Consider the following 23023-nt stretch of genomic DNA (forward strand, 5'->3'; position numbering starts at 1 on the left):
GAACCGTGGCCACTGGGAGCTGCGGGAGGTTGTGCAAATGTAAACGAACTGTCTGGCAGCCCGCCATTGATTACCCTGGTGACCTGCATGTGGCCCACAGGCTGCAGGTTGCCCATCCCTGCTCTGACTCATGTAATGTGGATGTCTTGTCTTCTTTTCTTTTTTCTATTTCCCATCACAGCAGCCACCTCCCATCACTGTCCTCTGGACTTGTCTTGAGGCCCAGCCTCTCCCCTGATGCCACTTCAGTCTGTAACATGATGCCAATAGACATCCCCTTCTCCACATAACAACCTAAGCAATGGTATTTTCCTCAGCCTCCCATGGTCCATCCTGGACAACCAGGTATTCAAGAGCAAGTCAGGGCTGATTGCACGTTATGACTGTTTATTCTCACCACATGATTCATGCTTATATTCTGCCCTGTGACTATTTTTTTAGCAAGAGGTGCATGAGAATTTAATAACTTTCTACATTAGCTAACAACATCATTGAATCTGTGGGACAGCACTGCTGGAAGTACCCACAAAGCAGTCAATGTGTCCACAAAAGCCATGCTGTTTTGGGTTCAGAATGGTTGCAGTTTTGCCCTGTGTCCACTCTAACAGCGATTTACACAGCTGTAGTCACAGTGCCTTTTGGGTACCTATCCCACATTTCCTGGTACTGCCACCAGAAGCTGTAACTTCTGGGAGATTTCAAAAGTTCTTCTAGGCTACCTGGAGTGGCACAAGAGAATTATGGGAGAAGAGGTCACACTGCCATAATTCCCTGGAAGAACTCTTGTAAATTCTCTGGTGCTGGCACTATTTCTAGTCTGTGGCTCAAAAGGGAGGCCAGGGGACATGCTCTGCTCTTGCTCCTCACTTAGTCAGGAGGGTTTTGGTGTTGAAAAGTAGTTATGAAAGGTGACTGTGGAAGATATTTCAGAAGAGCCTATGGAGAGCCAGAGATGGTCAAACAGCTCCCAGCACTCACGATCAGCAAGGCGTCCATCACCACTGCCTAGCAGGCCAGATGAGCCTCACTGGTTGGAGCACAACTTTTGTGTCCAGACCATGAGCTCAGAATCCAGGGGGGCACAAACCATACACAAAGCTGAGGGCAATATTGCAGCACCAGATGAGCATGGGATTTGCTGCACCAAACAAACAAATAATGATCCTTCTTATCCAGAGCTGGGGGTGTTCGGCTCTGGGATTTTGGTTCAGTCCAAACAAAATACCTCAGCACTGATTTGTTTTTCCCTTCCCTTCCTTGCTGAGTTCAGAAATCTGAGCCTCCACTGCAGTGACTGACAATGTGCCTAAGGTGGGGCAGGGAGGAGAGCCGTTCTAGCTGGTCTCAGAGGGCAGGTCTACACCATTGCCTAAGTTGCTCTAACTTACGTCACTCGGGAGTGTGAAAAAGTCATCCCTCCCTCCTGAGTGACACAAGTTTTGCGCAGTTCACGCCAGTGCTATATTGGTGGGAAACACTCAACCAGCAACGTAGCTTCCACTTCTTGCCAAAGTGGAGTAATTATGTCGACAGGAGAGCACTCACCCATTGGCATAGTGCATCTTCACCGCCCGTGCTACAGTGGTGCAGCTGTGCTGATGTAGTGCTCTACTGTGTAGACTTGCCCAGAGCTTCAGCCTCCTTGACTACATTCAGTCCCAGCTTGAGTACACAAATTTGCACAAGTTCCTATGGAGCTAGCATGCTAACAATAGTCATGTGGCCATTGTGGCATGGGCGAGGGCTAGGATTGTTGCTCAAGTCCAAGTCTGCCCACCCTCCCAAGTCCAAGCTCGGGTGGCCAGCCTGAGCCTCTGCCCATGAGGTAGCATTCACATTGCTAGTTCTAGTCCCCTTGCTCAAGCTGAGCTAACACCAATCTGTCTGCTGCATTGGGAATCACCCCTATCAATTGCAGTGTCAATAGACTTTAGGCTTGTCTACACTGGAAAGGGTAAGCTGGTCTAGCTAGTGAAGACATAGCTTATCCCAGCAAAAGAGTGCTGTTACTGATGTAGCTTAAACCACTTTCCAAATGAAATAAGACATGCTGGCCAAAGCTCTCTTACCAGCTATACTGCCATAAGCTGGTGTAACTGCGTCTACACTAGGGCTTTTGCCAATATAAAAATGATGTAACAAAATCTCACTTCTAGTCTAGCCCAGCAACTGGTTCTAGTGTGAATCTGGGCCAAAGCTGGGATTTTCTGAAGTGAATTAGTGACTCCAATGGGTCAACACTGAGTGCTTTTGAAAACCTCACCCTAAATCCTGAACTCAGATCTCTGAAGAAACTTTGAGCTATGATTTGTGCTCTTCATTTGTTGGGGGCTTCAGGTTCAATAGCTACTAGTGATGAAGAAAATGCTTGCCAAGCATTTTGTTTTAAAATCTAATTGTCTCTTTGTTGAAGTACAGATGCATTACATGTTGTATTAATGGAAGGGGATCTCAAGCCAATTTGATTTGGAAGTTTTTGATAATGACCTATAAAGAGATAGGAGGGAGGCGAGTGGGCACGAGGGAAGCGAGAGGGAGGCGGTATTATCAGATGAGCCTCTAAAGCTTTTTTTCCTGATAAGAAGTTTGCTGTTTGTTGCTCTGTCCCTCTTTCAGTTTGTCTTGGAGTGTCTCATGTATCTCTGTTTATGCATGGTTCTCTAATGCAACTGTCAATATCGCCATCTCAAACTGCCAGGCTATCTGCTGAGAATCAGTGTCAAGCAGGAAGGAGAGGTTTCCAGTTCAGTTCCAGCAACTGCTTGGTCCCTGTTGTGTTTGTTCTACCATGGATGGTCTGGAGCTGTGTCTTTCTCTATTGTGCCAATTACCATAGTACTTTAGGTGTTAAATACAAGAAGTATAATTTCTGTCCAGTTATGGATCTCTGGCTCTGCCCCTCCCTTGGTTAGGACATTTCTGTGATCATGTTGGGGGATGATATCTAAGCAAAGGATAAAAGTTGGCCACTTTTTAGCTTCCATTAATAAGGAAGGTGAGTCTTGTGTTGTGCTCTAAATTAATTGAGGCAGGGACTCCTTTCTCCTGAAGAAAAAGCCTATTCTCCTTGTGAACCTACTGCAGAAAACTGGCTAATGTGGCTGCTTCACTCTTGACTCTAACATTCACAATGTTCCCACAGAGCATCTAATTCTCGGTGTGGTACAGAAGAACAGGTGGCCCTGAGGTGGCCACACCCTAGCCCAGTGGTTCTCAACCAGGGCTACGCAGAGGTCTTCCAGGGGGTATGTCAACTCATCTAGATATTTGTATAGTTTTACAACAAGCTGCATAAAAAGCACTAGTGAAGTCAGTACAAACTAAAATTTCATATAGACAATGACTTGTTTATAGTGCTTTGTATACTATACACTGAAATGTAAGTACAATATTTATATTCTAGTTAAGTTATTTTATAATTATATGGTAAAAATGAGAAAGTAATAATGTGTTGTGACACTTTTGCACCTTTCTGTCTGATTTTGTAATCAAGTAGTTTTTAAGCGAGGTGAAACTTGGGGATATGCAAGACAAATCAAACTCCTGAAAGGGGTACAGTAGTCTGGAAATATTGAAAGCCACTGCCCTAGCCCATAGAGGCTTCTGGAGATGATACAGCTTAAAGTCAATCTTACTGTAGATCTGAAATTGGGTAGAAACCCAGAGTAGCTCTCAGAGTGCTGGTGTGATATGTTCTCTCTGAAGCGTCCCACTTAAGAGAAGAGCCACCCCACGTTTGACAATGCAATGGTAAGCTTCAGGTGTCAAGAGAATCTGCTCTCCAAGGCCCCTGTTCAACCAGGTGTTTAAGCGCATGGCTAGCTTTCAACACATGTGTAGACTCCGTGAAGTTTACAGGACAACTGAGTTAGGGCTCAATTGTTAAAGAGCTGCAGAGGCTTCAGGGCATACACCTCGATCTCCAAATAGCAGCTATAAGTGCTACTCAGCCTCAGTTTGCAAGGCAGCAGAACTCTTCCTCTCAGATATAGAGCTTGCCATTATTGATCCATGTCTTTGTCATCTCACACTGTACTCTATCCAGGAGTGATTTGTGGAGGCCAATATGGAAATATGCCTATATCTCCTAGAACTGGAAGGGACATCGAGTCCAGCTCCCTACCTTCACTAGGCAGGACCAAGTACTGATTTTTGCCCCAGATCCCTAAGTGGCCCCCTCAAGGATTGAGCTGACAACCCTAGACTTAGCAGGCTAATGATCAAACCACTGAGCTAGACCTCCGTCTAATTGGAGTGCTAACATCTGGAGAGGCTGTGTAACTTGTGTGTCTGAGGCGCTGCATGGATCCTATTGTGCTCTGGCACTGGAAGAAGACTCATTTATACTTAACAACCCCAAGTGTGCCTTGGCATAGCCTTCCCAGGATAGACATTCCACACTAAAAAGTAGTCAACTTGTCCCCCACCACAAAGCCAGAAGTTCTCCTGGTAGCTGAGAATTATCTTGGGAGGCTCTTCCTATGTGGACTGCAGTAATCAATTAAACGTTGTCTGCCTCAGACCAGGAGTGTGGTTTGGTACTAGACCCTGTTTGTGTTTACTGTCCCATTTCTTGCAGTGCACTCTCCTGCAATAGGTTATTTGCTTTATAAAAAATCTCATTGTCTCCAACACGTCATTAGGAAATCTGCTTGGAATTCTGCACTTGGGCAGCCCCTGAAACTGTGGTGTGGCCCTTTACTGAGGCTCTAGAGATGGATCTCCCAGACACTGGCCTGCCACTGACTCTGAACCACCACACTCAGCGTGCTTGTACCTTACTAGGCCATAGCATGCCTGTCAAGGAAGGGCAGGGCTGGCTGCTGCTGTGTGAGTCACGGTTGGAAAAACAATGTGTGGGAACCACTGCCAGTCCCACAGAGCCAGCCCTAATGAGCCATCAACATGCCCAAACACCTGTCTGCAGAGCCAGAAATATCTGTGATGATATTTGTGATGCGCTCTCCCACGCTGATGTGAATGGAAAGATAGAGAAGCCTGAAAGATCAGGTAGTAGGGTTGGCCAATTTGTAGTTTCAGGCATCAGAACTGTGTATTTATTCATACGTCCTTTGATGTCCATTGGTACCTCCTTTAATTTTGGGGTGTATTGTTAAAGGCAGATAAAGTTGGGTAAGAGGCTAATATCATCGATAGTACTGGCTAGATGATGTGTCAGCTATGTCTAGGGAGAAGTCCCAAGCAAAATTCTTGGGCTGAGATTCTCATCACTGCTCTGGCCCCATTACCTGCCATATAAAAGACTCGCTCTGTACAAGCACTGCAGAAGACAACTGTAAGCTGCCCTCTGAGGATGCTTTCATGAGTCTTTGGATAGGGCATGTGGGACTGTGGTGATGGGAGGGATGCACTGGGGGTGGGAGAACAGCTGGGAGATTTCAGGTAGCACTGCAGTCCAGGAGAGGTGCACCTAGAGCAGCTCAGCATTGGGTGGGTGCAAAGGTAGCTTAAAGCCACCATAGCTTTAACAACCTGGGCTGTGAGTTCTATGCTGCACAAGCCCAGAATCTCATCTTTTTATGAATCCTATTTGCATGATTCTAAAACTGATTTATATTACATGGAAAGCTCTGCTCCTCTGTACTAAATAACTGATTTGTCCTCTCATTTACACTAGCTTATGTGTGTATCAACACTCCAGATTCTCAAAAACACTTCACTAAATTACTTCTGTTTTAAGGCTATCACTAGAGCTGGCCAGGAAATAGAAATTGCTTCCTGCGAATAATTTCATATTGGGACAAAAACTCAGAAACATTATATTTTTTGCAGGGAAGGACTTCCAGAAAAATTCTGTTTCAGGAGAACCAAAACAAAATTTTTCAGCTTGCTTGCTTGCTGTCAGCCTGGCATGCTGCCAGGCTCCTAGGCTGCCTGGATTCCCAGCTAGCTACTTCTTTGCAGACCAGGAAGCTAAGAAGCTGAGTAGCTGACCATCCTGGGGATCTGACCAATCTAGGAAACTTGACAGCTCATAGGCAGTGTCAGCCTGGGTACCTGCTTATCTGGTTTCCGTTGAAACTGTTGATGGAATTGATGCATGTTGATTCTATCAAATCAGGCAGAACATTTTCAACTAGCCATCAGTCTAGCGACGCCGCTGCTTTTAACTCAACATGAATCAAATAGAGCTGGATCAAGGGCAGCATCTGACTGTTGGGTAGAGCTGGGTGCAAAACAGTTTCCCTCAAATATTCAAGAGTTCACAATTTGCTGTCATCTTAAATCAAGATAAAAAGTCAAAATCTCAAAAAAAATTGCAATGCAAAACACCGAGAAATGTTTTGGTTTGCGTTTATGGAAGCATTTTATTTTGAAAATTTCAAAATGTTTCATTTCAATTTTGACTTTTTTTTCTGTTTTTCTCAAACCTGACTCTGACTCAAGAACAGTTTTGGTTTTGACAAGTTAGCCTCTTTCAGTGAAAAACAATTCATCCAAAAAATTCTCAACTAGCCCTATGTTTGGGCTAGTTCCTTGCCACCATTTTCCCCTTTGTCCCTGTTCCTGGGTTGTTTTATACCATACAGTTACTGCAGGAATAGGAAATAACTTGTTAACTAGAAGGGAGGAAGAAATGCATCAGAGCATCTTGCATATCAAAGATTAGAATTGAAATACTGTATGGCCATCCATAATAGGATTATTGTCCTTGTTCTGTCTCTGTCCCCTTGTGAGTCTGAGCGGAAAGGCCTCAAGAAGGACAGTCTGGGAAGGGTGGGGGCAGGAGAGGGCTGTCTACATGCAGTGGGAGTTAAACTAGCATTCTAGAAGGGAAAGGTCGAGCAGGTGAATGGAGCCTGAGAGCAGGAGTTGTCCTGAATTTATTGCACTTTGGTTGTGTTCCAGAATTCAGTGCAAACTAGGAGGGAAGTTGCATCTGCAAAGAGCAGAGGTGGTTATTCAGCTTCCCATGTGCCAAGCAAAGGGTGAGGACTTCACCAAGCAGCGATGCCGTGAGATCAGTACTAGGTATTTTTTAATGGGAGCGTGGTTTCCATGCAATATTTCAGACACAAGCCACCCACAGGTAATAATAACTTAACTTTATATTCATGCAGCATCTTGAAGATTCCCAAGCACTTACAGACTGTACACACAGGGAGCATGGCTGCTTCTGGAAAGGAATACACAGCTGTCGGAAGCAGTGGCACAGGATAATCCTTTAGGACAAGAAGTGAAAAATTCTGCTCTCTTGTAATGTTTTCAGAGAGGATTTAGACAGGCAGCATATAATTAGCCAAACTGGAATTTGGCCAAGACACTCACATTAACCCTAGTCTGGGATGCCCCAAATGCATGGGATGTCCAATGACCATTCATAGCCAGGACTTTGGTGTTGTATTTCATAGGAAAGGTGATACCTCCAGTAGCAAAATACTTCCTAGCTTCCCAGTTGATGCACTGGTTCAAACTGACTCAGATGCCTTGGAGAACATTGCTGCAGAGGATTACACTCAAAGGAGATCATGCAAATCATCATCATGCAAATCCCAAAGGGATGTAGCATCCTTGCATTCTGAGTGCCAGGCAGATCGATTTCTAGCTCGGTCCTTCAAGTGGTCTGGCTTGCTATTCAGATTATGTTCATCACTAGTAATCTTACTGCACCCCTGAAATTTGTGATTACCACAGGATCTCTGGTCCCGTGGTAATGGTCTTTCATTGTAATTATATGTCCATACCAGGGGTCAGCAATCTTTCAGATGTGGTGTGCTGAGTCTTCGTTTAGTCACTTTAATGTAAGGTTTTGCGTGCCAATAATACGTGTTAACCTTTTTAGAAGGTCTCTTTCTATAAGTCTATAATATATAACTAAACTATTGTTGTATGTAAAGTAAATAAGGTTTCAGAATGTTTAAGAAGCTTCATTTAAAATTAAATTAAAATGCAGAGACCCCTGGACTGGTGGCCAGGACCCAGGAAGTGTGAGTGCCACTGAAAATCAGCTTGTGTGCCGCCTTCAGCACCCGTGCCATAGGTTGCCTACCCCTGGTCCATACCAAGAAAGCCACGGAACCTGAACCGGTGTTGATGGAAATGGTTACTGGGTCTGGCTACAAACGTTCTCGTTGCTGATCTTGTCTCTTAATACAGAGCAGAGGACGAAGATGGTGAGAATCGCAAATGTCAGTGTGCCACTCTTCAGCAGCCATGTTTCACTGCTGGATAAGGTTCTATAGATCCACAGCTTTGTAACTGTCATGATGTTCTCACAGAAATTGCTGAAAGGCCCCATACATGACAGCACCTGCTGCTATACAAGAAGGAGAAGAAGAGAGTCCTTGCATACCAGACTGTAGAGAATATAGCTCTTTGGATGAAAGAGACTCTTAATTGTCAGTCATTAAGTCATTTATGCACTTGTAAAAGAGACAACAATGTGTGTAGGTATCTATAGGCTAAGGTTACTACAGCTTGCTACCTGCTTGTGAGATCATTAGGCAGGGAACAGGAATTGTCAGTTCTGCCTGGAAAAGTGATGCTGCTTTAAAAGAATGTCAGTGTTATAGCAACATCAATATGTGTCTTGTTCTCTGTCTTGTCTGAGTGGTTTGAGGCATATGACCCTGGGGTACCTCTTCCTCTGCTGAGCCTGGATAGGCATGTCTGCCATGACTAGACTATGGAATTAGTGGACCTGGGCATGAATCCAAGTGAGTTTTACCCATCTTGATCCTGCCTCAGAGCAAGGGGATGGACTAGATGACCTCTCAAGGTCCTTTCCAGACCGACATTGCTATGATCCCTTAATTCTGAACAACTTTTCACATGGATCCATGAGAACAGTGATGGGAAAGACTCCAGTTGGCCAAGAGGATGAAATAAAATAGAGGGGCAAATAGACCTTCCCCGTCTCATTTCTGCCAGTGTGATATTACTGTGATATGTAATTCACACACTCACTCAGATCCTGTCTGGAAACCATTTATAACTGGAGCAATAATTTGGGTTTCTCACGCTTTTTCATTTTTTCAGGTGGACCCATTGCCTTGAACTGGGAACTGAAGTAGGAGAAAATTTGAGAGAACCATGATGTCTCTTGGTGTCAGCAAAGGTAATTTATCTTGCCCCTACCTAAGCTGCTTTGCAGTGCTCTCCTTCCTTAAGATCATGCTATTTGCTATTTGTTATATGAACTCTAACATCTGTGATTTCCCCTATTCCAATGTATGATGTCTGAAATTCATTGGTCCTACTCTTTCCTCTCAGCCTTACTCAACAGATTGTCATGTATTTACTTTCTACAGAATTCTGTGTTTGATATTTCACTGGGGTAGAATTGTAATGCCTACAAAGATAGAGAAAGGTGCAAAACTAGTAACTTCCAATGAATTTCAGGATGAACAAAACAATAATGTAAGCAACCCTGTACTGTCATGGCTGGCACAGAAGGAGTGTATAAAATTCTTATTGGGGCAACATATATCCCACAAGTCAACAACAGATTCCACCCCTGCTACAGAACCTGAGGCTTCATATTAAAAGTAATCATAGAAGATTAGGGTTGGAAGAGACCTCAGGAGGTCTTCTAGTCCAACCCCCTACTCAAAGCAGGACCAACCCCAACTAAATCATCCAAGCCAGGGCTTTGTCAAGCCAGGCTTAAGGATGGAGATTCCACCAGGGTAATACATGTGATGGTCCCCTCTGGTGCTATCTGGATCGGTGATCTGCTAGGCTTCTCCAATCCTTGACTATGGGAGCCAGCCTTATCCTGCTCTGCTGTGACAGCTCCCCACTTCTGGGCTGTTCACACACAGCCTCTGGCATGTAAGCTACTCCCAGCTATTTGCAAGAGAATGACACTAGCCAATATCTCTGGTCCCAGAAGCAACCCTAGGAACCTACGTCTTGCAGTGTCCAGTTATGTCTGATGGACACTGCAAGCTTATATAAGTTTGTCAATTTAACAAAGAAATTGATATGTACCAGGCTTGTTCTCTGATATGCTTCAAACCAAACACACTGCTTCAAGTAGAATAAACAAACAGATTTATTAGGTATAAAGATAGATTTTAAGTGATTATAAGTCAAAGTATAACAAGTCAGATTTGGTCAAATGAAATAAAAGCAAAACGCATTCTAAGCTAATCTTAATACTTTCAATGTCCTTAAAAACTTAGATGCTTCTCCCCACAGGCTGTCTGGTTACTTTTCAGTCAGGCTCTCCCCTTTGGTCAGCATTTCAGTCGCTTGGTGGTGGTGGTGTCTGTAGATGTAGGTGGAAGAGAGAGAGAGATCATGGCAAAATGTCTCTCCCTTTTATCATGTCCTTTCTTTTCTCTTGGCTTCCCCCCACCCCCGCCACACTTCTGAGTCAGGTGAGCATTGCTGCCAAACTGCCCAAAGGAAGGGGGTGACTCCCTCAAGGGTCTAACAGATTCTTTTGTTACTGCCTAAGCCAGTGTCCGTTGTTTCTGTGAGGCTGGGCAGGGTTTGTCCCATCCATGCCCTGATGAGGTGTGAACTGCCTCTCTGTTCTTGGAGAGTTTTTGCCTGGGCTTGCTTTAAGCCATGAGGATACATTTCAGCCTCATAATGATATACATGAAATTATAACCTATAACTTTACTTTAACAATTACTATAATATCACTATAACAAACATGCTCAGTGTATTATGAGCCTTCTGAAGACACCCAGTATGACAATCTTTGCATTGGATACCACACACTCATTTTATAAAGATGAACATGGGGGTGCAGGGTGTTCCCCCGAGGTACAGTCACACCTCCCCCCTTAGGTTACTGGAAGAGGGTTAGCCACTGACTATCTCGAAGGCAGTTTGTTGTTATAGTTCTCTTGGCATTCAGCCTTTAAGGCCATGAGGCAGTATGCCTCAGTTTCCCCATTCACACACAGCAAACCAGATTTTTTTATGATTTCTCTGCTGTCGTAAGCTTTAAACCTGTTTATAGGTATTAATTGAAAAGTAGCATTATGATAAGGTTTAACATCCGTGTCAAAATTCTTATCCCCAAATTGTTATCACTGATGGATGTTTACAAGTATCTTTATGATACCACGCCCTCTGTTCAGTTACTGTAGTTTGAGGTTAGTTTGTTCATTACCGATGGTGTCCTTTGTAATCAGTCACTGGCTTCTCTTTCCCTCCAGTGTTTCCCCTTTGTGTTGGCTCTTAATTTAATCATGTTCCTGGCATTTTGATATCTCAGGGTCTGGCAAGATAAGGGTCCAGGGGGATCCTGTACATTGGCTGGCCTCCTATGAGACAGGCTGGGAGGAATGAGGGCTTGGAGTCTTACAGTGACATGTGATCATGTCACCTGAACTGGAATCTATCTTTAACCTGCTGCTTTTCCATTTAGAAGGAGGGGTGGGAACCCAGAGAGAGACAAAGGATTCCTGCCTTGTGCATTTTCCTGAATCTGCAAGCAGCCTGAAACTAATAGTTTGGATAACTTTGTTCATTTCAATGAAGCAATTGATGTCACTTTTAATAGTAATAGTAGCTCCCAAAGTGCTTTACAAAGGAGTCAGAATCATTATCCCCATTGCACAGATGGGGAAACTGAGGCACGTGGAGGTGAAGTGACTTGCCCAAGGTCATTCAGCCAATGGCAGAGCTGAGAACAGAACCCTGGTCTTAGCCCCAGCCACTGCTCTAGACACTAGGCCTCCACTTTTAACTTTTAAGCATTACTCTTTAAAAGTGAAAGTGTTCCTCTCTGACAGTAACTTGTTTACACACACAAGTTAACTAGACTGGTTTACCTAAAGTGGTATAACTCCCTAGTTTGGATGCAGTTATGCCATTATGAAGATGCTTATACTGGTATAGCTATTCCCATTAGTTTCAGGCTATCTGCATATTCAGGAAAATGCACAAGGCAGGAATCCTTTGCTGGTTTCCAACTGGAAAAGTTGGAGGCTTTTTGGCAGCAAGCTTTCCTCACACCATCTCATTTTTCAAAAATTTCTCCTGGAAAAACTGTTTGTATGCAAGGGGGAGTCTATTTTGAATGGGGATTTTCCCCACGAAAATTCCCATTCTCCATCCAGCTGTTCTCAGCCCCTTGCAGATAGTGTTTAGCAATCTGCAAGATCAATCCATGTTTTGATATTCCTCTCCCCTCCCCGCCACATACAGCTCCTCCACACCCTGGCTTTCCTCAGCGTCTTGCACTTTCTCTAGCCCCTCCCTAGGCTTCTTTGGTCCTCTCAAACACCACCCTGTCCAACCCTCACTCTCTCCCATCTCCCCTGAACTGCTTTCTCTCACCTGATCTCTACCCTGCTGATGATGCAGCATGTCCTAATTTCCAACCTATGGCATTTTCACATCTCCTGCTTCAATGTTTTAATTAACGTTAACAACACTTATTCCAGTGAATTATGTAATTAAGGCTCCTAATAGGTGAGAGGACAGAGCCAATGGAAGATAAATAGATTTTTGACAGAGTAGCACTGAAGGAAAAGGCATTATAGGGACAGGAGGCTAGTGCTTGTGCCACAATCAAAATGAAAGCCCCATTGTGCCAGGTGTGGTACGCATATTCTGGAAGGCATGGATTGATCACTTGCATTTGAAATAGCAATTGGGAATGGAAGGGTAGAAATGAGCAAGGCAAGGGTCTCTTTAATCTGCTAATTTGAGGCTGTCATTAGACAAGGTTTGCAGGAGGGAATCCTATGTTCTTTCAATCTGTCCGTCCTCCCATTGAGCAAGTCCTAAACTTGTCTCACCACCAGGTGGCAGAAATGGCAAACCATGCATGACAACCAGAAACATGGTTTTTTCCAACCTAACACTTGCATTAGCTTCAGCCACTCTACATAGATTCAGGGAGAGGGAATGTGGAGGCAAACTTACTGCCTTTTAGATAAGCGAGCAGACAGTCACCTGAATGTCTTTGGTTCTCTGTGGTAGAAAAACAACTCATTCATGCTAGGTACTCCCTTTAAAGGAGCACGAGCAAATGAGTCTGTGAATTCCAGTAAAGGGTCCTGTAGTCCAGGATATTCAGTGTAAAGTGGCACCCTAAATCCAGTCTGGAGTCTGCCTCTGACTTTGCCAGCTGGCAAATTCCAACTGCCAAAGCCTGTATGAGTAGGTGAAAGATTCCCTCGGTATTTTAAATCTATTAGAATAAGAAGGGGGAAATAAGAGCTGTTCCCAACTGGAATGGCTCCAGGGTGGGTCAGTTGGTAGTGGGAGCTCAGTGCTTATTCAGCAAGCCCATTCCCTCAGTCCCACACATCCCCTAAACCATCTCCTCTTGTTCTGTATCAGGGGGTGTTATTCCACCCAGTGAAGAAGATCGCAAGAAGATCATCAGGCAGATGAAGGTACGCACCACACTAAAAGGGGATAAGAGCTGGATCTACCCACAAAACTCAGACAATGAGGAAGAGACGAAGAGCAGCCCATTGTAAGTAGAGTTACCAGTCTCTCCCACCTACAGCTTGTTGCCCCTTCCTCCCAGAATTCTGTGCTATTTTGGTAGAGTCCCTTCCCCAAACTCAATGGAGTCATGAGACAACCCCATCATCATCAGGCATTCCTTAAGGGTGGCACAAGGCCATGTGGCTGGCAGTAAACTCACAATCAAATGGACGCATTGCTTGTATTTACTTTTGATAGTCAAATGGAAATGACCTTTCCAGAGAACCACGAACCCAGGAGCTCGGAGGTGTTTTTAATCCCCAAGAGATGTCCAACTGCAAATGGGTGAGGATCAGCTGAACTCATGGAGCCAGTCCTGCCCAGTGTTTTGGCCCTGTAGTTGCTGGCATGGTAAAAAGGGGCTGCAAAGCTGCCAGAAGTGGGCAGATGGAGGTTGCCCCATGTGGTGGAATCCTGGACCCTAAGTGTTGTAAAGCCAACACAGCTACACACACACACACACACACACACACACACACACACACACACCCTGCTGATCCCAGTGGCATGGCATTACCCTTGCAAGGTGCATTGGGCAGAGCATGGGACTAAAGACACTTAAAGGGCTAGTGTTTTATTAAACTGCTTAATGAAAAACAAAACAAAAAATCTCCCTCCTCTCTGAACAAGCCTCCCCAGTGCTGATGAAACCTGAGTGCGTCAGCAAGCTGGCAGCTGACCACAGGATGCCCCATCCCCACACCAGTTTGGATGCTGTAGAATCTCTGGCAGCGACTTTTCTCCCTACTTGTTTATAAAGCAGCATCTGCAGCATGAGCACTCTCTAAATAACAGCAGCAAAATAGGGAGACAGACAGTGCAATCCCAGTGGCTGGGTGCACCAGAGTAACATTCAGGAGACCTGGGTTCTATGCCTGGCTCTGCCACAGACTTGCTGTGTGACTTTGAGCAAGTCACTTCCCACTCTGTGCCTCACTTTCCCCATCTGTGCAATGGGGATAATGCTCCTTGCCTCATGGTGAGTTGCTTTGAGATCTGTGGATGAAAGAGCTGGGTGAATATGATGACACCAATGTGGTTCTTCAGGGAGCATTGCCTGCACGGGATTTCCTTCATGGGTGAATTCCTCTGGATGTCCTCTCTGGCTGCAGCACGCCATTGCCACACTGGCACCACGATGTGCCATGCACATGGGATGGCACGGGAGGTGCATTTTACTCACATAACTGTCACATTTGGCATGTCTAAAGCAGTTGAGAATTGTGTGAATGGGACTGTTACCATTGTGATTCTGTTCCTTCCTCCCACCAGGCACTCACCATGTAGGTCTGAGAAGATTGACAGGGGATCCCCAGCCTCAGCATCTGTTACACCCCACGGTAACAGGTAACTGAAGGCTTCTGGCTGGGATGGTATAAATATGTAGTGCCATTGCATCTGCCTGGACATGGGATTCTTCGAGGTCTCCTCACACCCACTCCTGGTATTATTCGGTTATAAAATGTAATGCTGGAGGAGAGCTGCACCCATTGTGCTCAGCACAGCAGTCTGCAAGCGTTCATCTTGGACAGAGCATGGCCCCGATCCTGCAAGTTCATACATGCAGATGGATCCGTGTGCCACCATAGTGCTATGTGTGGTCCCAAGCAGTGGCAGATTATCCAATGAGCTGACAGGGTCTGTGCCCAGGCGCCCTGGCCAATTCGGCAGCCCCAGAAAAATGTGTGCCCCACCCTCAGCAGAAATCTACTGCACTGTGGCGGAAGTCCAGAGCCCTGGCAGAAGCGCCAAGCAGGGAGTGGGTGGGGGAAGCCCCAGTGCCTGGACCCTGACTGTGGCCCCAGGACTGGAGGAGCTCTCACTCGCTGCCATGGCTTCTCTCGTGTTAGCGCCATGGAGGGGGAGGCAGAAAGGAGCAAACGGGTTGCAGGGCAACAGTGTGTCTGTGGGGGTGGAATGGTGCATGGCCGTGGGTGGAACAGGGGTGGGGCTGCGGGGGAAAGGGGCAGAATGGGGTGTGGCCATGGGCAGGGCCACAGGCAGAAGGGGCGGGACTGCAGGCAGAAGGGGTAGTGAGGGCCCCCCCACTTGCTCTGGCCCAGGACCCCAGGAAACCTTAATCCACCTCTGGCCCTAAGCCTGCAAGCTCACTGATGCAGGTGGATCCGTGTGCTGGCACGGTGCTTTGGATGGCCCTGATTCTGCAAGCTTACAGGTGGATTCCTGTGCCAGTGTGGTGCCTGGGGATAAGGATCCAGCTGTTCAGATCCTAAGAAAATAAAAACATGGGGCAGCGATTAGCCCGGTGTTTGAGCCCCCTGCTGGCTGCAGTCCCATTGCTGAAAAGTGACAGTCCTCGCCGATCTGAATTTTTCATTAATAACTCTCCTGTGAGCAGTTTGCTGCCACTTCCCCCTTCTCCTCCATGACCTCTTGTCAGTTCTCCTTGCATCCCCCATGGCAGGCTTCTCCCGGGAGGGCCTTTGCTTGAGGCCTTCCTGTAAAGCAACATGCACATTGAGGCACAATAGATAATAACAGCAACTTTGGTGACATTGCAGGTGAGTGCACTGGAATAAAAATTTAGCCGCTTTTGGAGCGGCATTTTCTGTGCCCCAGGGCTGGCGGAGTTCGCTCTCCATGCCTGCCCCCCATGGCTGATGGAGTTCGCTCTCACCCAGAAGCCGGAGAATCTGGATCTCCCCCTGCAGCCTCAAGGCCGGAGGAGCTCAGTCTTCCCGCCCAGGTGGAGTTCTGTGCTCCCATTGATTGGGGGGCCTGTGCCCTGGGCTGGCTTTAGGCCGATTTGACAGATTCCCTGGAATCGGCACCGCCACTTAGGCGCCTTTTTAATTTGTTTTACTCACCCTTGGGCAGTCTGCTCTGCCAGGGTCTTCCGGCCCCGCGACTCTGGCCGGAGTGCGGCAGCCCCGCGGCCCCGCAACCCGGGCGGTAGCACTGCAGCCCAGCTGCCCCACGACCCCAGCTGGAGCGCGGCAGCCCGGTGACCCCAGCTGGAGCGCGACAGCTCCGCGGCCCCGATCTCCCGGCCGCAGCTTCGGCCGGAACGCGGCAGCCCCGCGACCCCGATCTCCCGGCCGGAGCTTCGGCCGGAGCGCGACAGCCCCGCGGCCCTAGCAGTAGCACTTCAGCCCCACGGCCCCGCAACCCCAGCCGGAGCGCGGCAGCCCCGCGGTCCCGATCTCCCGCCTGGCAATCTGAAGTGCTGGCGAAGACTGGGAGCGCTGCCCGGTGAGTACAAGCACACACACCCCCCGGAATCGGGCCCTGCACCTGCTAAAGCCGGCCCTGCCTGTGCCCCTGCTTGCCCTCCCCCCACCCCGGCGCACACCCCTGTGACATTGGCAATGTGATGCCTTAGGGGCAGTGAAAAGGGGAGGAGTGGAGTCTGCTGGAGCTGAGGTAAGGGGGAGAGCGAGGTGCTCAGAAACCCGAGGGTAACGAGGACCACTGTCTTTTTGTTCTGTTTGTACAGCGCCCAGCATTGGGGTCCTGGTCCGTGACTGGGGTTCTGACATGCTACTGCAATACAAATAATTAATGGGCCAAGCTTTCCAAGAGCATCTAGTGATTCTGGGTGCCCAACTTGAGACATGTTAAAAGGGGCCAGACTTTCACCAAAACCCAGATCCTCAAAGGTATTTAGGCTTCTAACTCCCACTGAAAGAGCCTAAGCACCTCTGAGGACCTGAGCCCCAGTCGCTACAAATCAGAGCCTTTAAGGTATCTCAGGTTGAGCACCCAAACATTGAAGCACCTCAAATGACTAGTCACTTTTGAAAATCCAGTGTGGCCATTCCTATGCTGCTTCGCCTCCAGTCCCTGTCCTACTTTCACTGTCAGAAAGACATTTCTGACTCAATATTTCACAGGTTTTTATGTCAGTCCTTTTAGCATGTCACAATTTGCAGGTTCTAACCCTTTTTCACAATGTTTCCTTCCTGTTCCCCTAAGGGAGTGTTTCTCCAAACTCCCTCCCTGGCTGAACAGCAAGCCCCTTCTGCAGATGGACATTTGAATAAGTTAATGTAAATATGTTGTTCTATAAGAGAGACAATGTTTGATCCATTATCCATGCCTTTATATTCCATCTGTGGATTTATCTTTGTGTCTGGAATTAAATAGACTGTCAGCACAAATTTTTAAAGAATTAGTCAGTTTCCTGATAGAGCCCCTTATAGCACATCCTGAAATAGTGTAAAAAAAATCCTTTGGAGCTAGTTGTAAACAATAGAGGCTACATAAACTTTGGATGGGGATGTGAAATAGCATCACGGGGCTCGCTGCTCTGGATTTCCACTATTGTGGCTTTGGACAGCACCAGAAGCCCTGTTGCACTGACAGCCTTGTACCCAGGGGCGGCTCTAGACATTTCACTGCCCCAAGCACGGCGGCATGCCGCAGGGGGCGCTCTGCCGGTCGCCGGTCCCGCGGCTCCGGTGGACCTCCCACAGGTGTTCCTGCGGAGGGTCCGCTGGTCCCGCGGCTCCACCAAAGCAGGCCCTCCGCAGACCCTCCCGGCAACTGGCAGAGCGCTCCCCCGCGGCATGCTGACCCAAGCACGCGCTTGGCGTGCTGGGGCCTGGAGCCACTCCTGTTTGTACCCTATGGATATTGCTGCTCCCATTTCTTCCTTGTGAGTTTTTGATTTCTATTCCCTGTGTAGGTTGCCAAGTTCCAAGCCCAACTCCGGTTATCTCATCAGGTTGGTATGCAGAGCCCCATCCCCGGAGTTAGAAACACTGGGGCTGCAGGTGACAGAGGCTAAGACAGTAGAGGATAAAATGGGTGAAATATCAATATCACCTGTGTTTCACTGTTATGGTGGTGTCTGACTGTGGGGATCCCCTGTGGGTAGACATGTTTGGGTGCTTAACAAGCAGAGCCCTGGCAGTGATGGGAAATCAGTTGTCATAGCCTGAGGAGTAAGGTGGTCACTTGGTGAGGGTGTCAGGAAGTCTCTCCCAGTCCCTTGTAAAAAGCAGTGCACTAGAAACTCAGAGCACTGTGGGATTCATCTTCCACTGCAGCACTAGGTGTTGACCAGCAATGGACCTGGTCCTCTGTGGTCTGACAGAGGATCATGTATCCTGTATTGCCACACTCCCAAGTCCATTTGGGAGCTGATTAAGTATTGACTACGACCATGAAATGGTTTAATCTGTTTCTGACCCAACCTCTTCCCCTCAACATGATACATAGGCCCTTGCATTAGCCAAAACGCTAGGTGTATTTGCTTCCTCTCACAATTCCATTACCCTTTGGGTGCTGGATGAATCCTGGTACACACTCAAGGGTCACAAAGTCATCATACTTCCATGGAATGCGAGGCTGGGCAGTGCATCCCCATCAGGCTATATAGATGCCATTGTGATGGACAGAGATTATACAGTCATAATGTACTGGAGGTGATGAGAGCCCTGCAATCTATGTGGAAAATCTGCAGCTTAATAGATCTGACAGAGAGACAGATTTGGGGCCCACTTTAGCATGGTCCTCTCCTCTAGGGCCTTTCTCAGTGGCTCTCTCAGCTTTTCTGTAATTTTGGTTCTAAGAATCTAACTACAGTTCTCCTCTTCCTATAGGGGGGTGTTCACCAGGACCATTGACAAGACTCTGCCTGAAAGCACCTTCTATTTCAATGGCACGCCGAAAAGGTTTGTCTGATCCTATTCTTCATACAAGACCTGCTTAGCATTTTGGAATATTCTGCATACACTGGTGCCCAGTGTTTGATTTCATACAGTGCCTGTAGAGTCCCACAGATCTCCATTAAACTCTGGCAGAGCCTCTCCAACCACAATTCAGAATCCCGAGACGATGAAGCTTCTAACAAACTAGAGAGAGACTTGGACCCAACCCACTGCACTTGAAGTGCATTAAAAACTCCAAACTCGGATCCCAATTCTTAGGCTTAATGCCATCTCTAAACTGAACTGGTTGTGGCACATAGTGGAAAGGTTCAGCTTGGCCCACTGCTGACCTCCGAGAAGACTGCCGGAAGTTGTCTGGAGTGGGAGTATTCTGGGTGTGCCCTCGTTTTTTTATCTTGGGATGCTCGTCCCAGAAAACATGTGCTGATTAGAGCTTTTTGGTGTGGGTAGGAACCTTGAGAAAATGTCCATGCTGGTTTCATTCAATAATCATTGTAACAAACCTAATCACAAAAATAACAAAAATATTTTATTAAGATGATGTTTATTTTTGAAAGCTGGAGTAGATGAGGTGAGGTTGTGGTCACACACCTCTCACTCCCAGCCTGCCATTCAGGGCTGGCGCTTCCATATAGGCGACCCTAGGCGGTCGCCTAGGGCAACAGGATTCGGGGGGCGGCATTTTGTGTGCGCTCCACGGGGCTCACGGGAGCTTCGGGTTCCTCTCCTGTCACACCGCCGAAGAAGGACCTTCTGCCGACATGCCGTGGAAAACAGCGGCAGGCAATTGAGCAGCTCAATGACTGCCGCTGTCGCCTGCGGCATTTCGGTGGAGGGTCCTTCTTCGACGGTGCTATAGGAGTGGAACCGGAAGCTCCCGCGCGCCCCGTGGGGAGTGCACAAAATGCCGCCCCCCGAATTCTGCCTAGGGTGCCAGAAACCCTGGCACCGCTCCTGCTGCCACTAGCCTACCCCTGAGCACTCATTACATGCCCCTGGCATCAGGAGTACTTGGGGGGTGGAGAGTTGCAAAGCTAGCATAGCCAGTCCTGTGCCTTCCCCATGGCAGGATGATTTATGGCTTCTTTGCCACCATGGCACACCCATGCATTTCCCCCTTTACTGACCAGTGGATAATGCTAGAGAGAGCAGTGTTACAAGATGTGTGTCTGACTCTCCTTGTAACAAGATAGGGTTGTGTGGTGGAGGGGGATTCCAAACCTAGTAATGACGGTTCTTCTTCGAGTGATTGCTCATATGCATTCCAGTTAGGTGTGTGCGCGCCGCGTGCACGCTCGTCGGAAGATTTTTACCCTAGCAACACTCGGTGGGTCGGCTGGGCGCCCCCTGGAGTGGCGCCGCTATAGCGCCAGATATATACCCCTGCTGACCCATCCGCTCCTCAGTTCCTTCTTATCGCTGTGACGGTCGTTGGAACAGTGGAGTGCGGCATCGTTGTCCTCCACAACCCTAGCTTTTCGCTCTTGTTTCTACCTTATTGTGTATATAGTTCAACTTTGGTTTAGTTAGAGTTAGTTTACTAGTTTAGTTGTAGTTAGTGTATAGTTCACTGGGGGATTGGGGGACTAGCCCCCTTTTTCCCCTGACCCGGTCTGGGCTCATGCCCAAGGCACCGGGATTTAAGCCGTGCTCGGCCTGCCAGAAGCCGATGCCGGTTGGAGACCCTCATGAATCTTGCCTGAAGTGCTTAGGAGAGTCTCACCTTCCTGATAAGTGTCACATTTGCAAATCATTCAAGCCAAGAACAAAGAAGGAGCGGGACTTTCGCTTAAAGCAGCTCCTAATGGAGTCGGCACTTAGCCCTGCGGCGCTGGCACCGACCGCCCAGCAGTCTGCATCGGTGAGGAGCGTGCCTTCGGCACCAACTCACTCTGGCACTGAGGCCCGGCACCGACAACAGCCGGCACCGGTTCCCTGGCACCGTTCCCTCTCCCCCTCGGGGAAACGTAAGGCGGTGCAGACTTCATCCTCCAAAAAAGACCATGCGTCCAGGCCCGTAGGCCGAACCCCGGTACCTACACCAGCACCACCAACTCCGGCACCGCAACTCCAAGCTCCTCCTAGCACGGCACTGTCGACTCCGGCACCGCAAGGGCCGTTGAGTCCGGTACCACACTGCTCCCCGGTCCACACTGCGGTTGAGCTAGCTCTCCCTTCAACTCCCGAGACTTTCTCGACGGCAAGAGAGCTAATTGCGCTGATGGAGCCTCAACCCCCGGCACCGCCGGTGCGGGTTGTCAAGTCAGTTGGCAAGCCGGCCATAATGAGGCCTCCTTCTCCGGACCACCAAGAGCAGCGTCACTCCAGATCCCGATCTCGGAGACGTTCCCGCTCACACCGGTCCCGATCCTGGCACCGCTCGCAGTCCCGGTATCGCTCTCCATCGCGGTACCAGTCATACTCGCGGAGACGATCACGATCCCGGTCGCCAGGCAGACGTTATCGGCACTGATCAGGCTCTCGGTACCGCTCTCGGTACCACACGTCCCGCAGCCGTTCTCACCATAGAGACTCGAGATCCCGGTCGACCTCCCGGCACCGGCGCGGTAGATGGTCCCGATCTCACTCCCGGCACCGACAGGACCGGTACCGTTCCTCGGTACCACCCCGGGACCGAACGGCTGAATCGGTGGCACCGCAGGGCTTCTTGGCACCGCCATGGCCTTCGAGACATCCATCCATCTCGTCCCACGCCGACAGTGCTGCATACCAGCAGTCCGAGCCTCAAGGCCAAGACCAAGGCCTTCCTCAATGGGCCTTCTGGACCCTGTGGGCGTACCACGAAGCGCAAGGTGCCCCATTCACGGCTCAGCGCTCAGGCCCCTCTGACCATCGAGCTCCAGAAGCCACGGTCAGCAGGCCTCCTCCTACAACCATGGACGAGGCATCACTTGCTTTGGAGGAACTTGAAGCTCCTCTCGCCGCAGACGCTGCTCCGCCGCTCACTGACCCACCACAGGACCCCTTGGTACCGGGCCTCTCCTCCTCCTCCTCATCTGATAAGGCAGTTGCAGGAACATCCTCCTCGGGTCCTCCTCCTATTGACCTTCGGGCGCATCAGGACTTGTTGAGGAGGGTAGCCCAAAATATGAACCTGCCGGTTGAGGAGGTAGCAGAAGTGGAGGACCCAGTGGTGGACATATTGACAGCGGATGCCCCCCTCCGAGTGGCCCTGCCGTTTATATGTACCATTCAGAACAATGCCGATAACATATGGCAGTCCCCGGCCTCCATCCCACCGACGGCTCGGGGAGTAGAAAGAAAATACATGGTCCCGTCAAAGGGCTATGAATATCTGTACACCCACCCTCCTCCCTGTTCACTGGTAGTTCAATCCGTCAATGAACGAGAACGACATGGCCAGCAAGCGCCGGCTCCTAAGGCGAAGGAGGCGAGGCGCATGGACCTTCTAGGCCATAAGATCTACTCGGCTGGCGGCCTTCAACTTAGGGTGGCCAACCAGCAGGCCCTCCTAAGCCGCTACAGCTTTAATACATGGGTGTCTGTAGGCAAGTTCGCTGAGCTTCTGCCACAAGACTCCCGTACAGAGTCCTTTTGGAAGAGGGTAAGAAAGTAGCCAGAACTGCCCTCCAGGCCTCCCTGGATTCAGCGGACTCGGCGGCCAGAACCCTGGCCTCTGGCATAACAATGAGGCGCATATCCTGGCTCCAAGCTTCGACTCTCCCACCTGAATTGCAGCAAACGATTCAGGATTTGCCCTTTGACGGTCAGGGTCTCTTTTCAGAAAAAACCGACCCACGACTGTAGAGCCTCAAGGACAACCGCATTACAATACGCTCGTTGGGCATGCAGACTCCGGTAACCCAACTTAGGTCCTTCCGGCCCCAGCCCTACTGCCCCTATAATCAACCCAGGCCGCGACAAGACACCAGGCGTCGTGGCAGGGTGAACAGGCGGAGACAATCGGGCAACCA

At 48.6% G+C, this 23023-nt stretch overlaps 1 protein-coding gene across 11 annotated transcripts in view; it reads left to right on the forward strand.

Annotated features, from left to right (window-relative positions):
- ZNF185 (zinc finger protein 185 with LIM domain) overlaps positions 1-23023 on the forward strand; it is a 139317-nt gene that overhangs the window by 36862 nt on the left and 79432 nt on the right. For all 11 annotated transcript variants that reach the window (XM_039486982.1, XM_039486987.1, XM_039486990.1 and 8 more), the window contains exons 2-6: positions 9001-9079; positions 13279-13417; positions 14704-14778; positions 18080-18118; positions 18999-19070. In XM_039486982.1, the coding sequence (XP_039342916.1) occupies positions 9055-9079; positions 13279-13417; positions 14704-14778; positions 18080-18118; positions 18999-19070 (350 nt within the window). In that variant the 5' untranslated portion in view covers positions 9001-9054. The remainder of the gene's footprint in view (positions 1-9000; positions 9080-13278; positions 13418-14703; positions 14779-18079; positions 18119-18998; positions 19071-23023) is intronic.

This window comes from Mauremys reevesii, linkage group 9 (genome assembly GCF_016161935.1).
Source record: "Mauremys reevesii isolate NIE-2019 linkage group 9, ASM1616193v1, whole genome shotgun sequence".
NCBI lineage: Eukaryota > Metazoa > Chordata > Testudines > Geoemydidae > Mauremys > Mauremys reevesii.